We start from the raw sequence: 14,938 nt of genomic DNA on the forward strand, positions 1-14,938 counted from the left end.
GCCTTGCTATGTCTGTGTGAAGAGGTAGGCTCAGGATCTTCCTACTCCTTGATCCTCCCTAAATTTCCCTCTTTCTCCCAGTTTTGACAGAATGGTCTTAATGAAGGAATTAAATCTCCTTGATCAGCCAGGCTCTACCTCCTAGTTGTCTCTCAAACTTTTATTATTGTCCAAGCCTTCTTTGTTCTGTTTCTTAGTAGTAGGTGGGTCCTAGCGGGTAAGATACAGTTAGCACCTGGTTGCTAACTGCCTTGAGGTATGCATGTATTTAAGCTCCTTCCAGGAAAAACAAAACAAAACAAAACAAAACTGAGAGGTGAGCTTTTTTGCTTGCTCTAGCTGTGCTGGGCTCCTTGGATAGCCTCTGGGTTGTGTTTCTATGCCCAAAGAACTATTTCATTGTTTGCTACATTTCTGTGGGAATGGTGAATGCAAGCTCCATTGACTATTAGAATCAGGTGATCTGGAGACCAGTCCTTTAGGTGGCTGTCACAAAAGTTGTGGTGCTAAATATGCTGTACAAGCTATTTCCTGGTAGATACTGGAGATTTGGTTTCATTGGAGTGGGGAGAAGGCATGAGAGAGGTTTGCAGTCTTCGAAGGTCTCTGAAGATCACAGACAGCTTGTTAATGCTTGCTAGATTAGGATCTTTGCCCCAGGGCAGCATTTTTTAAGGTAAACAGATAAACCTTTTTCAGAGAAATAATGGATTTAAGAGATTTTGCCTGGTTACTTCTTGCTTAGCCCTGGGGTGATAGGCTAAGAATTGTTTCTTTGTTTACTAATGTTCTTTTGGTTTCTTGAGTGGAAGCCCCTTTGGTTAGCAGTGTCAGGACATCCAGTGACTTGTTCTTTGGGTGACAGCTATATTGGCTGGAGCACAGCATCCTCTTCTAGGGAGATGCTGGTAAACTGGAGTGGTTTAGAAATAGGCAGGAGAGGTATCCTCTGGCTTTCTAATTTCTGATGGAATGATCAGCCTGACTGTCAGGCGGGAGCTTTTAAAGTATGCAGATAAACCTTTTTCAGGGAAAGGCTGGGAGATAGATGATTTACCTGCTCACTCCATGCTGAACCCTCAGGGATAGCTGTGATGAATGCTGCATGCCCATTATGAATAGCTTATTTGTTTGCTGTGTCTTGTGGGTCTCCTGGACATAGGCCCTGTTGGCTTTCAGACCTACATTTTTAGGAACCTGACTCTCCAGTGAGAGTTGGAATGCTGTATATGGAGTACAAACCATTTGCTTCTCTGGTCAAAACTAGGAGTTGGGGGTTCCCTCCTCACTATATGGCACTGTGCTATGGCTGGGGGGAGGGCGTGTTTATGGTAAGTGTGTGTCTGAGCCTTTCCTACTCGTTTCAGTGTGGGTATTTTCTCATTTATCTAGTATGTAGGAGTCACTCAGCTAGTTTCTGGATCTCTTTCAGAGGGAATGTGGTACGTTTGGTGTGTCTGTGGGAAGAGGGGAGCTCAGGAGCCTTCTATATTGCCATTTTGCTCAACCCTTGGGGAGCAAAAAAAAAAAGAATAACATTGTTATTTTGATATTCACCTTTTCACCTAAGCAAATCCATTAGAACATTAGATGCAACTGTTAGGAACACACACACACACACACACACACACACACATCTGACATAGCCACATAAAAAATTACTTTTGAGTCACTAACTTCTTAATTTCATTGTATAACATTTTTTAAGTAGCTGTTTACACTCTTTGGCAGCCCAGCATCTGAGCCCCTTGTCGGCATGTGGGATATTTCCCACCTTCTGAGTTTTGGTGCTAGGCATAGGCCACATTCCTCTATAGAATCTGGCAAAACAAAACAAAACAAACCCAGATACTTGTTTCAGTCTGTTTTGCAGCTACGTAATGGGCGTATGATCTAAGCTTAGACTTTGATGCACTTGTCCTGTATATTGAAGAGTAGTTAAGGAATACAGAGCATCTATTGTAGTTGTAGGCACTTGTAGGTGCTGCAGCAGGATTGAATTTTCAGAGGCAGTAATGTCAATGATGCCAGACGGAGGTATTTACTGTTCAGCAGTGGAGAGGGTGAAGCCACCTTGGCACCTCTGGCCAACCTATTATAGTCTTTAACTTTTAGCAAGCACCTTCAGCCCTCATGATTAACTAAACCTTTCTTTATCTATAGATCATGCATGGTTTCCTAGAAAGACTCAGAATAAAACCCTCTTGTACAACCTCCAACCACCACGATGACATTTGTAGCTAGCACCATTGAGTCTGTAAGCATTCAAGGAGTGTTACCACTGTGTCCCCTTTTACTAATTTTTAAAATTTTTTTTAAATTTTTAAATTTAATTTTTTAAAGTTTTTTTTTAATTTTTTTTTTTTAACGTTTTATTTATTTTTGAGACAGAGAGAGACAGAGCATGAATAGGGGAGGGTCAGCGAGAGGGAGACACAGAATCTGAAACAAGCTCCAGGCTCCGAGCTGTCAGCACAGAGCCCGACGCGGGGCTTGAACTCACTGACCGTGAGATCATGACCTGAGCCGAAGTCGGCCGCTTAACCGACTGAGCCACCCAGGCGCCTCTAAAGTTTTTTTTTAATGTTTATTTATTTTTGAGACAGAGAGAGACAGACCATGAGTGGGGGAGGGGTAGAGAGAGAGAGGGAGACATAGAATCTGAAGCAGGCTCCAAGGCTCTGAGCTGTCAGCACAGAGCCCGATGCAGGGCTTGAACTCACGAGCCGTGAGATCATGACCTGAGCCAAAGTTGGATGATCAACCGACTGAGCCACCCAGGTGCCCCTAATTTTTTAAAGTTTTTATTTAAATTCCAGTTGGTTAACATAAAGTGTAATATTATTTTCAGGTGTACAATATAGTCATTCCACACTTCCATAAAACACCTGGCGCTCCTCACAAGTGCTCTCCTGAATTCCCATTACCTATTTAATCCATCCCCCCACCCACCTCTACTCTGGTAACCATTAGTTTGTTTTCTGTAGTTAAGAGTCTGTTTCTCAGTTTTCCTCTTTCTTCCTCCCCTCCCCCCCCATGATCATTTGTTTCTTAAATTCCATGTATCAGTGAAATCATATTTCTGTTCGTCTGTCTCTATTTTGCTTAGTGTAATACTCTCTAGCTCCATCCACATATTGTGAGTAGCAAAATTTCATTCTTTTTTACGGCTGGGTAATACTCCATTTTGTGTGTGTGTGTGTGTGTGTGTGTGTGTGTGTGTGTGTACCCACACACACATACATACACCACATCTTCTTTATCCATTCATCAATCAGTGGACATTTGGGCTGTTAGATAATTTGCCTACTGTCGATAATGCTGCTATAAACATCAGGGTGCATGTATCCCTTCAAATTAGTATTTTTGTAGTCTTTGGGTAAATACCTAGCAGTGCAAATGCTGGGTTACAGGGTAGTTCTATTTTTAACTTTTTGAGGAACCTCCATATCATTTTCCACAGTAACTGGGCCAGTTTGCATTTCCACCACCAGTGCAGGAGGGTTCTCCTTTCTCCACATCCTCAGCAACACCTGTTGTTTTTTATGTCCTTTAGTTTAGCTGTTTTGACAGGTGTGAGGTGTTATCTCATTGTAATATTGATTTAAATTTCCCTGATAATGAGTGATGTTGAACATCTTTCCGTGTGTCTGTTGGCCATCTGTATGTCTTCCTTGGAAAACATGTATGTCTTCTGTCCAGTATTTTAACTGGATCATTTGTTTTTTGGGTGTTGAATTTGATAGGTTCTTTATAGGTTTGGATACTAACCTTTTATCAGATACGTCATTTGTGAATATGTTCTCCCATTCTATAGGTTACCTTTTAGTTTTGTTGATTGTTTCCTTTGCTGTGCAGAAGCTTTTTATTTTAATGAAGTCCCAATATATTTTTGCTTTTGTTTCTCTTGCCTCAAGAGACCTATCTAGTAAAAAGTTGCTATGACTGATGTGAAAGAGGTTGCTGTCTTTGTTCTGCTCTAGGGTTTTGATGTTTTCCTGTCTCACATTTAGGTCTTTAATCCATTTTGAATTTGTTTTGTGTACAGTGTAAGAAAGTGGTCCAATTTTGTATTTTTTTAGCTCTCTTTTTTTTTTTTTTTGGTAGTCTCCATGCCTAAATGGGGCTTAAACCCCTGACCCTGAGATCAAGAGTCACATGATGTACTGACCGAACCAGCCAGGCACCCCCAGTTTTGTTCTTTTGTACATTGCTGTCTAGTTTCCAACACTATTTTTTGAAGAGACTGTCTTTTTTCCATTGCATATTCTTTCCTGCTTTGTCAAAGATTAATTGACCAGATAGTCGTAGGTTTTTTTCTTTTACTGATTAACTGCCCTAAAGTTCCTTTAAAAATCTTTGGGTCAGGCAGAAACCTTGGAGTTGGTTTTTGCACAGGAGTCTGCCTTCTTCCCAGGTGGCCAGCCTCCTGAATAAAGCTCAAAATCCTTTCCAATCAAAGCTCTTGAGTATTGGCTTTTCAAGTGACAGGCAGCCAAACTTGGGTTTTTGGTGACAGTGGTATAGTCAGTGGTGTCCAGGGTTCACCATGTCAGCAGTGGTGTCCTATGAAACTAATTATGGCATGATTTTTTACTGTGACCTCACAACAGCCTCGATTTCTTCTTCCTACTGGTTGCCAAACTTGCTTTCTCAGCCTTCTTGCCAGGTCTGTTGGCTACCCAGCTTCCTTTTAATACATTTATTTTCTGTTTAACCAAAGGGGCTTTCAGTTTCTTATAACTAAGAATCCTAATTGATGCAATGTTTTTTCTTTAGGGCACCTCATTGAGAGTGATTATATTCAGTAAAACATTTAGACACTGTTGAGTAGCATTGGTTTCCTTTATAACAATCTAAAATGTCCTATTTAAGAAATTACCTTTGACTTCTACATCAGGATCCTTTTTCACTTTCATTATGGTCTAGTGATTAGTAGGCTGATGTAGGAGCTAGTCTTGAGTTCCTAATGGACTTTTCTTAGGCACATAGTGATGGGGATTGTGTAGTACAAAGAATTTGGTGAGAGCCATAAGAAGTGTCCTGGATAATGGAAAATCAACCTGGAATAAAAGCACTTCATCTATGCATATATAAAGACTGTATTTAGATTTTGACTTGTCCCTAATTCTGCTGATTTTCATAATGTGAGAACTGCTGATAGAATTGATATTTCTTTTTATTATCTGTTTATAATCTGAAATGCTTAATATTGCTGGCTCTGTCATACTACTTATATTTCTGAACTTTGAAAAGTCTCTTTGTACTCTGTGCAAGTTTTTGTAAACTTTAAAATGATGGAGAATAAACTAATCTCTCTGGTCTTATCCAAACTTAACATTTGAGATGCCAGTGAAATGTAATTTATTTTCCTTTTTTCCCCTAAAATTTGAAAGCCAGCAGTACACTTTTGCTGCATAGAACAGAATAGATTGGATTCTTTGATCAATGAGCTTAAACTGGTCAATTAACACATAGCTATTGGGAGATATGCTAAAGAACAAGTTCAATAAATGGCAAAATATGAGGGTATTCAGTAACTGTCATTCATGTAGTTTATGAAAATTTGGAAAAATTTCATTTGGAAAAATGAATGGCTTTGTGATGTATTCACAGTCAACATACTTGGAAAGTAGTGTAGTGTACTAGTTAAAAACTTCACACTCAGAATTCTTGTATTTGAATCCTGGTTCTACCACTTACTAGCAGTGTGACCTTGGGTAAGTTACTTAACCTTTCTGTGTCTTAGTTTCTCCATCAGTAAAATGGGGATAAAAATAGATACAATTTTATGGATTTTCTGTGAAGATTAAATGAGTTTATACATATAAAGTATTTAAAGTATTTAGAGTGGTACAAGATATATGGTACTCGTTATTAGGTATTATTTTCATGTTATTTCATATAGCTAAGATACATTTGATTATTTTACTTATAATTCTTGCACAAATCTTGAATTTGAGGCCATAGTTTCATGTATATCTAAAAGCTATATTGTGCATGGCACAAAAACAGACACATAGACCAATGGAATAGAATAGGAACCCCAGAACTAGACCCACAAACGTATGGCCAACTCATCTTTGACAAAGCAGGAAAGAACATCCAATGGAAAAAAGACAGTCTCTTTAACAAATGGTGCTGGGAGAATTGGACAGCAACATGCAGAAGGTTGAAACTAGACCACTTTCTCACACCATTCACAAAAATAAACTCAAAACAGATTAAGAACCTGAATGTGAGACAGGAAACCATCAAAACCCTAGAGGAGAAAGCAGGAAAAGACCTCTCTGATCTCAGCTGCAGCAATTTCTTACTTGACACATCCCCAAAGGCAAGGGAATTAAAAGCAAAAATGAACTACTGGGACCTTATGAAGATAAAAAGCTTCTGCACAGCAAAGGAAACAACCAAAAAAAACTAAAAGACAACCAACGGAATGGGAAAAGATATTTGCAAATGACATATCGGACAAAGGGCTAGTATCCAAAATCTATAAAGAGCTCACCAAACTCCACACCCGAAAAACAAATAACCCAGTGAAGAAATGGGCAGAAAACATGAATAGACACTTCTCTAAAGAAGACATCTGGATGGCCAACAGGCACATGAAAAGATGCTCAACATCGCCCCCTCATCAGGGAAATACAAATCAAAACCACACTCAGATATCACCTCACGCCAGTCAGAGTGGCCAAAATGAACAAATCAGGAGACTGTAGATGCTGGAGAGGATGTGGAGAAACGGGAACCCTCTTGCACTGTTGGTGGAAATGCAAATTGGTGCAGCCACTCTGGAAAACAGTGTGGAGGTTCCTCAGAAAATTAAAACTAGACCTACCCTATGACCCAGCAATAGCACTGCTAGGAATTTACCCAAGGGATACAGGAGTACTGATGCATAGGGGCACTTGTACCCCAATGTTTATAGCAGCACTCTCAACAATAGCCAAATTATGGAAAGAGCCTAAATGTCCATCAACCAATGAATAAATTGTGGTTTATATACACAATGGAGTACTACGTGGCGATGAGAAAGAATGAAATATGGCCCTTTGTAGCAACATGGATGGAACTGGAGAGTGTTATGCTAAGTGAAATAAGCCATACAAAGAAAGACAGATACCATATGTTTTCACTCTTATGTGGATCCTGAGAAACTTACCAGAAACCCATGGGGGAAAGGAAATGGGAAGGAAAAAAAAAAAGGAGGTTAGAGTGGGAGAGAGCCAAAGCATAAGAGACTCTTAAAAACTGAGAACAAACTGAGGGTTGATGCGGGGTGGGAGGGAGGGGAGGGTGGGTGATGGGTATTGAGGAGGGCACCTTTTGGGATGAGCACTGGGTATTGTATGGAAACCAATTTGACAATAAATTTCATATATTGAAAAAAAAAGCTATATTGTGCAGATCTGCTTGTATTGTCATGAATGTTTTACAGCATTTCAGTATTACTAAGAGAGCAAATATTTTAGTAACTGTTAAATACTGTACTTTCATTGGGATTTAGTGCAGTGTTTAGCACAAAGATCATAGGTATAAGGTGCATCCATAATGACTAGCTTTTTTTTTTTTTTTAAAGAAGTTAGATGATTTCAAAAACACTTAGCTGATACATTAATATAACTCAGGTTGCTCTAATAATAAACTTAACAGTTCCTTAGATCCTATATAGATTTTGATCTTCTCTCTAATCCCTCTCGATTTTATTAGAATATTGAAATACAAGGAAAGGCAGGAAAATAGCAGTTTTGACCAAGAATATTGCTATCAGATGAGAATGTTTCAGGGATACATCTTTTCCAATGCATTGCTTTCTCTTTGCTTATATTGATTTTATAATTCAGATTTTTTAATGTTTTTTTATTTATTAGAGGTTAGTCTTTATTACTTCTTGAATTTTCTAAGAAAATTTTTTGAAGTAGTATATGCTATAAATAAAATTTTCATAGTTTTCTTTTCAAAAAATAATTGTTACTATACTTTTAGATGTTAATTTCAAGTCTTCAGCCAAAATGGCAATCATTTAAGAAACTATTTTTTTAACCATTATATTTTTTTGTTTTGCTTCTTTTTTCAGTACCAGGGTTCTGATCAAGCAGGAAAGGAGAAAGCAAAAGGTAAAAAAAATACATATTTTTATTTATATCAGCATTATGAGAACAGTGATCTTCTGAAATATTTTTTGAAAGTTAATAAATTCACCTAAGTAACTAAAAGACTGACTATCCAGTTTTTTGTTTATAGATAGCTTGAATAGCCAACCATTTTGCTCAGGTAGAGACTTAAAGATCATTGTTGATTCTAGCTCCGACATATATCCCACGTCTGATCACTTCTCACTACGTGTGCTATCAGTACCCCAATTCATATCGTTTATTGCCTAGAGTATTATGATGGTCTTAGAACCTGTCTCCTAACTTTTTTATTAGTTCTTTTTCTTACATTGATTTTATTATATAAAGTTGAGCATGTATGTATCTTACAACTGAGTAGTGTATATTCAAGAGAAACTCTTCCACATGTGTACTTTGAGACATATGCAAGCTTGTTTGGATCTTTGTTATGCAGCAAAAAGAGAAGGCAAAAGAGAAGGGCAAGAGCCTGGGGAGGGAAGGAGACCATCCAAATGTCCATTAGCAGTAGAATGGTTGAATTGTGGGATACCCAAGTAATGGTACAGCAGTGAAAATGTGTCAACTACATAGAATTAATGTAGATGACTCCCCCAAACATAATTTTTAACAAACGTCACAAGTCACACAAGGTAAGCAGTAGGATTGTTTGCCAAAAGTTCCAAAACAGAAAAAAAAAAATATGTTCAAAGCTCATAAAATTTAAAGAAAAGGGAGTGATTATAATAAAAGCAGGATAGTTATTAACTTAGATGATGTCTCACTATAAATTTAACTTGTATTTTTTGGACTAATAAGGTTATCTTTTCATCCATGTTTCCTCTTTTACGAAGTACTTTTCCAAGTATTTTTTTTACATTTTTTTTGGTGGTGTTGGTCTTTTGCTTATTGTCTTTATATATTTAGAATTTTTTGTTGGTTATACGTGTACTCTGTAGCTTTTATTTTTCTTTTCTTTTCTTTTTTTATTTTATTTTTTATTTTATTTTTTTTTTATTTTTGGGACAGAGAGAGACAGAGCATGAACGGGGGAGGGGCAGAGAGAGAGGGAGACACAGAATCGGAAACAGGCTCCAGGCTCCGAGCCATCAGCCCAGAGCCTGACGCGGGGCTCGAACTCACGGACCGCGAGATCGTGACCTGGCTGAAAGTCGGACGCTTAACCGACTGCGCCACCCAGGCGCCCCTATTTTTCTTTTCTTAATGCTGTCTTTGAAGGAAAGTTCCTAATTCTAATGTAATTGAACTTACCAATTTTTTTCTGTTTTATCTTTCATTCCTTTGTAGTCTGTTCTTCATGTAGCAGTTAGTATGATCTTTTAAAAGCACAAATCAGAATTTGTCATTCTCCTGCTTAAAAGCTTCAGTTGTTTTTCACTGCTTTTATTTTATTATTTTTTTATTTTTTATATTATAAAAACTTCCTCTTTTATCAAGGTAACATGGAACAGATTTCTTGAGTAAAATGGAAAGTTTCCAATACAATGAAACATAAACCACCATACATACAATACTTGGCAGAAAAAACAAAAGAGCAAGTTTACACAGTCCCTGTGATAGCCATGACCTTATTCTTAGATTAGTTGCTTCCTCCATCTACCAAGTGTATTCTGCTGGGTACAGAGCTCTGCATGGCTTCTGGGGTCACACTCAGCCAAGGCTGCAGCCCAAATAGCACTCATCTGGCTGGGCCATGGTGCTGTTGGCTCTGCTCACTTGAAGCAGAGCAGGTCACCAGCACATTCAAACAGTCTGAATATCCTTTCAATATCAAAGGGAGAAACAAGAAAGTAACATAATAATGTTGTCAGAAAGATGTTAGCTTCATTTCTTTGGCTTCTTGGTCAGTGCCCTCTAGAACAAGATGTGAGGTTCTGGTTCATGGATGATATAATGGACCCATCCCTGACTCTGCTGAAAGCCAAGATGCCTCCAAGTTCAGACTCAGCTATCAAATGTGTTTGAGACTGGCGTGGCTATGCCCTTGGGCAACATGGCATGCTGTACTGGAACTCCTCCTTGTTGTATTTGTCCGCATGGTAAATCTGTTTGTGCGGTTGTGCGATGTGATCGCTCCACCTGAGGACCTTCAGCCAACCTCTAAACAACTCCCAGCAGCACACCACTGCTTTTAGAGTAATACTGACTTAACCATAGCCGAAAAGGACCTGAAGGATTTACACCTTCCCTACTTCTCTTTCTTACTACTACTCACCCTGTTATTCATTGTGTTTTAGCTACACTGAACTTCTTTCTGCCATTCTTCTCTTTGTCTGGAATATTCCTCCTCAAGATATTTGCATGCCTGGCTTATCAACATTTGTGTTTCAGCCAAAATATCTCCTCTTAACATTGTTTTTCTCTGATCTCAGCATCTAAGTAGCTCCCCACTCTCTAGTTACTTTCTCTCTAGGACCCTTTTTTAGTCCTCACTCTTTTTCATAATTTCGTATTTAGTTATAAGTTTGTTTGTTCTGTCGTCCCTCACCTTCATTAGCATATATTCATCAGAAGAGGGATTTTATTACTTTTGTTTATTTTGTATCGCCTGTGCCTGGAATTGTGACAAGCAATAACGTAGGCATTCAGTAAATAAACCATGAATATAGTCTGTCTCCAGGTTTTTTTTTTTTTTTTTTAATATTCTAACTCTGGATCATTCTTGTGAATATTTACAAGAAAGGAAAAGACATATGGCCCTCCCCCAAAGTGTTGATCTCTAGTTAGGCTTCTTTTCTCTTCTTTTAAAGGAAAGGTATGACATTTTTGAAGTCATGTTTCCCCAAAGTACTCTTCCCCAACTCTATTTTTTAATCCTTTCATACTCATTAGATGACTTTGTCTTATATTTTAGAGGCAATAGAAGGTATCATGAGAATTATCTCAGATTTCTACTACCAGTTCTGTAAACTATCTTATATCTTCACTAAATCTTTCCCTTCTGTGACTGTGGAAGTACTGTAGTTTCCTCTAGTCAAAGGAATCTGCAATCTGGATTCCATCTTTCTCAGGGACTTCATGGCATCAATTAATTCTTCTCTTTCTTATATCCTCCACCAGTCACTGTCAACTGGAGGCTTTACACTGATACTCAAACATACTTAATTTTCCCCTATTGAAACAATTTTTGCTCCCTTTCTGGGTCCTTTCCCTTTCCTGCTATGCCTCTTCACTCTTATCTCCCATTCACTTCTCAGTCCTCTCCACAGTACAACCCTTGCTAATGGCAAAGTAGGAGTCATGGAAGGATAACAAAGGGAATTAAATTGGCAACTTTCTACATTTCATATAATTTTTAATCTTTTGATACCGGGGAATGGCTCTGTTTTAAAGTCATTACGTTTAACAAAAGAAAGATTTTAAGAGGCTGTGAAATTAAGAGTCTTTGGGCAAATTATAAGTCATCATGATTGATTTCAGTTTATATGTAAACATATAAAGGGGGTATCAAAAATATAAAAATGTCAAGTCAACTATTTAATAGCATTATTGCTTTTTTATTTTTATGATTCTGCCTAAAATCATATGGCTGTTGTAATAACTTTTATTTTTAATTGTTTTAGGAATATTTTGAAAAGAAAAGGTTAAAATCAAAAATGAAATTACTGGGGGTTTTATCCCCTGTCAAAAATTCCACTGTCAGTTTAGACCTCCTTAATTTGTATATGGTAAATCACATATCTTGCCAGAAGAAAACACCTGGTAAGTCTTTTCATTAGCATTTTGTTTTGACTCTAATGTAATCGTAACATTCAGTTTTCTAATAAAATTGTAACTTTAGAACTCAAAGTATAAATTAGTACTTTTGTTAACTCTTAAAATCTTTTGTGGCTTCATATTTTTAAGTTATGTGTTATATACAATTAACTTTGTAAGGTATGGTCAAACATTATATTGCAGTTGTTTTAGTTACTACATTAGTCTGCTTAGGCAGATAGTTACCAAAGTTAGCTAAAGGGCTAAGGGAATAAATGTCTTTACTGTCTTACAGTATTTAGAGAATTTGTTTGAAAGGAGGCACTGAAAAAGGTTTTTCCATTAATGATTAGTTTCATATATCACAACTTGAGTAATTTCTTAGGCATTCTTAGAATGTTAACTATAGTAGTCTAATACTTCAAAACAAAGTTCATTTGCCTATGTTTAGAGTCTTCAAGTAAATAAAAAGTTTAGACAGAGTATATTTTTGTCTCAAGGGAACTTGTGTGCGATATTTAATCTTCAAGATAAGTGCTAAAATGAGAGCCTAAGAAATAAGACTGTTCATAAAGGAGGATAGAAATTGCTTATAACTACTGTTAGTATATCCTCTTTTCCTTTCTCTGCCATTTTTGTATCTTACTCTGCAGATGACGGTTTACACAAGGAAATTTAGTTATACTTTAAAAGTAAATATACTATTTATGGATTTTAGCAATAAAATTTTTTGTTGTAAATATGATTGATGTATTTACCTTCTTTTTCTTCACTTAACGTAATACAGTGTTATCAGCCACAGTCATGATGTTTATTGATTTTATAGCTGAAAGTTTGCACCCTCTGCAAACCTGTATTTCCCCTACTCCACAGCCCCTAGCCCCCAGCATCCACTTTTCTACTCCGTTTCTATGAATTTGACTTTTTTTTTTTTTTTTTTTTTTTTTTTTTAGATTCCATATGTAAGTGATACCATGCATTATTTGTCTTTCTCTAGCTTACTTCAGTTAACATGCCTTTACGGTCCATCCAAGTTGTCACAAATGGCAGGATTTCCTTCATTTTCATGGCTGAAGAATATTTTGTCATATGTGTATACCACATCTTCTTTACCCATTCATCCATTGACACACACTGAACTTATTTCCATATCATGGCTATTGTGAATAATTTTCCTGTGAACATGGGAGTGCAGGTATCTCCATATGATGCTCTTTTCATTTCCTTTCAATATATACTCAGAAGTGGGATTCCTGAGTCCTATGGTAGTTCTACTTTTAATATTTTGAGGAACATACATTATGTTCACTGTAGTAGCTCCATCCATTTACATTCCTACCAACAGCAATCAAGAGTTCTCTTTTTCTACATCCTTGCTGGCACTTGTTTATCTCTTGCCTTTTTGATGATAGCCATTCTAACAGGTATGGGTTGATATCTCATTGTGGTTTTGATATGCATCTCCCTGAAGATGAGTGATGTTGAGCATCTTTTCATGTACCTGTTGACCATTTGTATGTCTTCTTTGGAAAGATGTCTATTCAGTTTCACTGCCCATTTACAAAATTAGCTTGTTCATTTTTGGCTAAGAGTTGTATGAGTTCATTATATATTTTGTATATTGAACCTTATCAGATAAATGATTTGCAGATATATTCTCCCATTGCATAGTTTGTCTTTTCATTTTGGGAAAGATTTTTTTTGCTGTGCAGAAGAGTTTTCGTTTTTTGTTGTCTGTTTGTTTTTATTTAAATTTTAGTTACCATACAGTGCAATATTGGTTCCAGGAGTAGAGTTCATCATATAACACCCAGTGCTCATCACAAGTGCCCTCCTTAATACCCATTATTCACCCACATCCCTCCATCAACCCTCAGTTCTCTATTGTTAAGAGTCTCTTGTAGTTTGTTTCCTTCTCTCTTCTTCCTCCCCCCCTTCTCATATGTTCATCTGTTTTATTTCTTAAATTCCGCATATGAGTGAAATCATATGGTATTTGTCTTTCTCTGACTTATTTCACTTAACATAGTACATTTTAGCTCCATGCTTTTTAATTTTTTTAAATGTTTATGTTTGAGAGACAGACAGACAGAGCGTGAGCAGGGGAGGGGCAGAGACAGAGAGGGAGAGGAAGACACAGACTCTGAAGCAGGTTCCAGGCTCTAAGCTGTCAGCACAGAGCTGTCAGCACAGAGCCCAATGCTGAACCTGAACCCACGAACCACGAGATTGTGACCTGAGCCAAAGTTGGAGGCTCAACTGACTGAGCTATCCAGGTGCCCTGATTAGCTCCATGCTTCTTAGTTTGATATAGTTTCACATGTTTGTTTGCTTTTGGTGTCAAATCCAAAAAAAAATCATCTCCAAGACTGATGTCAAGGAACTTACCTCTTATGTTTTCTTCTAGGAGGTTTATGGTTTTAGGTCATATGTTGAACTTTTTAACCCATCTTGAGGTGAATTTGTGTATGGTGTAAGATAGGGGACCAGTTTATTTTTCATGAGGCTGTCCAGTGATTTATTTACCTTCATATATTTCCTTTCTCCTTCACTTTCTTTTCATTTATATATTCAACATGTTTATTGAGTACTTACCCTAAGAAGTATATTGGATGCTAGGAATAGAATAGAAAGTGATGGGGTCAGGGCACACTGCCCAAAAATAAGGCACCTTGGCATACTGACTATTCTAAGCAGAAGGAATTTGAGAAGCAGCAGAGAAACAGGAAGGATTCTCATTTGAGAACTGTCCTCCCTATACCTTGAGGAAAGGAACGTCTTTATCTCCAAGACAGAGGGACGCCGAGAACAATCTGAACAAACAAGCCTTGCTGTTTTTGAGGAACATTTATTATGCTTCACTTAGTTCATACCCTTTTTTGTTCAATCACATTTTCCCACTACTTTCCACTCTTCATCAAACCTAGTATAAAAGTGCTCAGGTTTAACCACTTACTTGGGTCTCTATTTCTTTATAAAGTTTTCCATTTAAAATTTATTCAGTAGATTTATTTAATAAAACTCTTCATTTGTATGAAGTTTATTTATTAATTTGTCTTCTGTTATAGAGTCCCTAGCTGAGAATTTAGAAGAGTAGAGGAAAAACA

General features: G+C 37.3%; 1 protein-coding gene and 1 pseudogene across 2 annotated transcripts in view; one reads left to right on the top strand and one right to left on the bottom strand.

Moving 5' to 3' along the window:
• CB4H12orf40 (chromosome B4 C12orf40 homolog) overlaps positions 1 to 14,938 on the top strand; it is a 101,960-nt gene that overhangs the window by 34,904 nt on the left and 52,118 nt on the right. For both annotated transcript variants that reach the window (XM_049625283.1, XM_049625284.1), the window contains exons 2-3: positions 8,081 to 8,120; positions 11,699 to 11,837. In XM_049625283.1, coding sequence (XP_049481240.1) covers positions 8,081 to 8,120; positions 11,699 to 11,837 — 179 coding nt within the window. The remainder of the gene's footprint in view (positions 1 to 8,080; positions 8,121 to 11,698; positions 11,838 to 14,938) is intronic.
• LOC125918288 (cyclin-dependent kinases regulatory subunit 1-like) lies at positions 9,960 to 10,362 on the bottom strand (annotated as a pseudogene).

This window comes from Panthera uncia, chromosome B4 (genome assembly GCF_023721935.1).
Source record: "Panthera uncia isolate 11264 chromosome B4, Puncia_PCG_1.0, whole genome shotgun sequence".
NCBI lineage: Eukaryota > Metazoa > Chordata > Mammalia > Carnivora > Felidae > Panthera > Panthera uncia.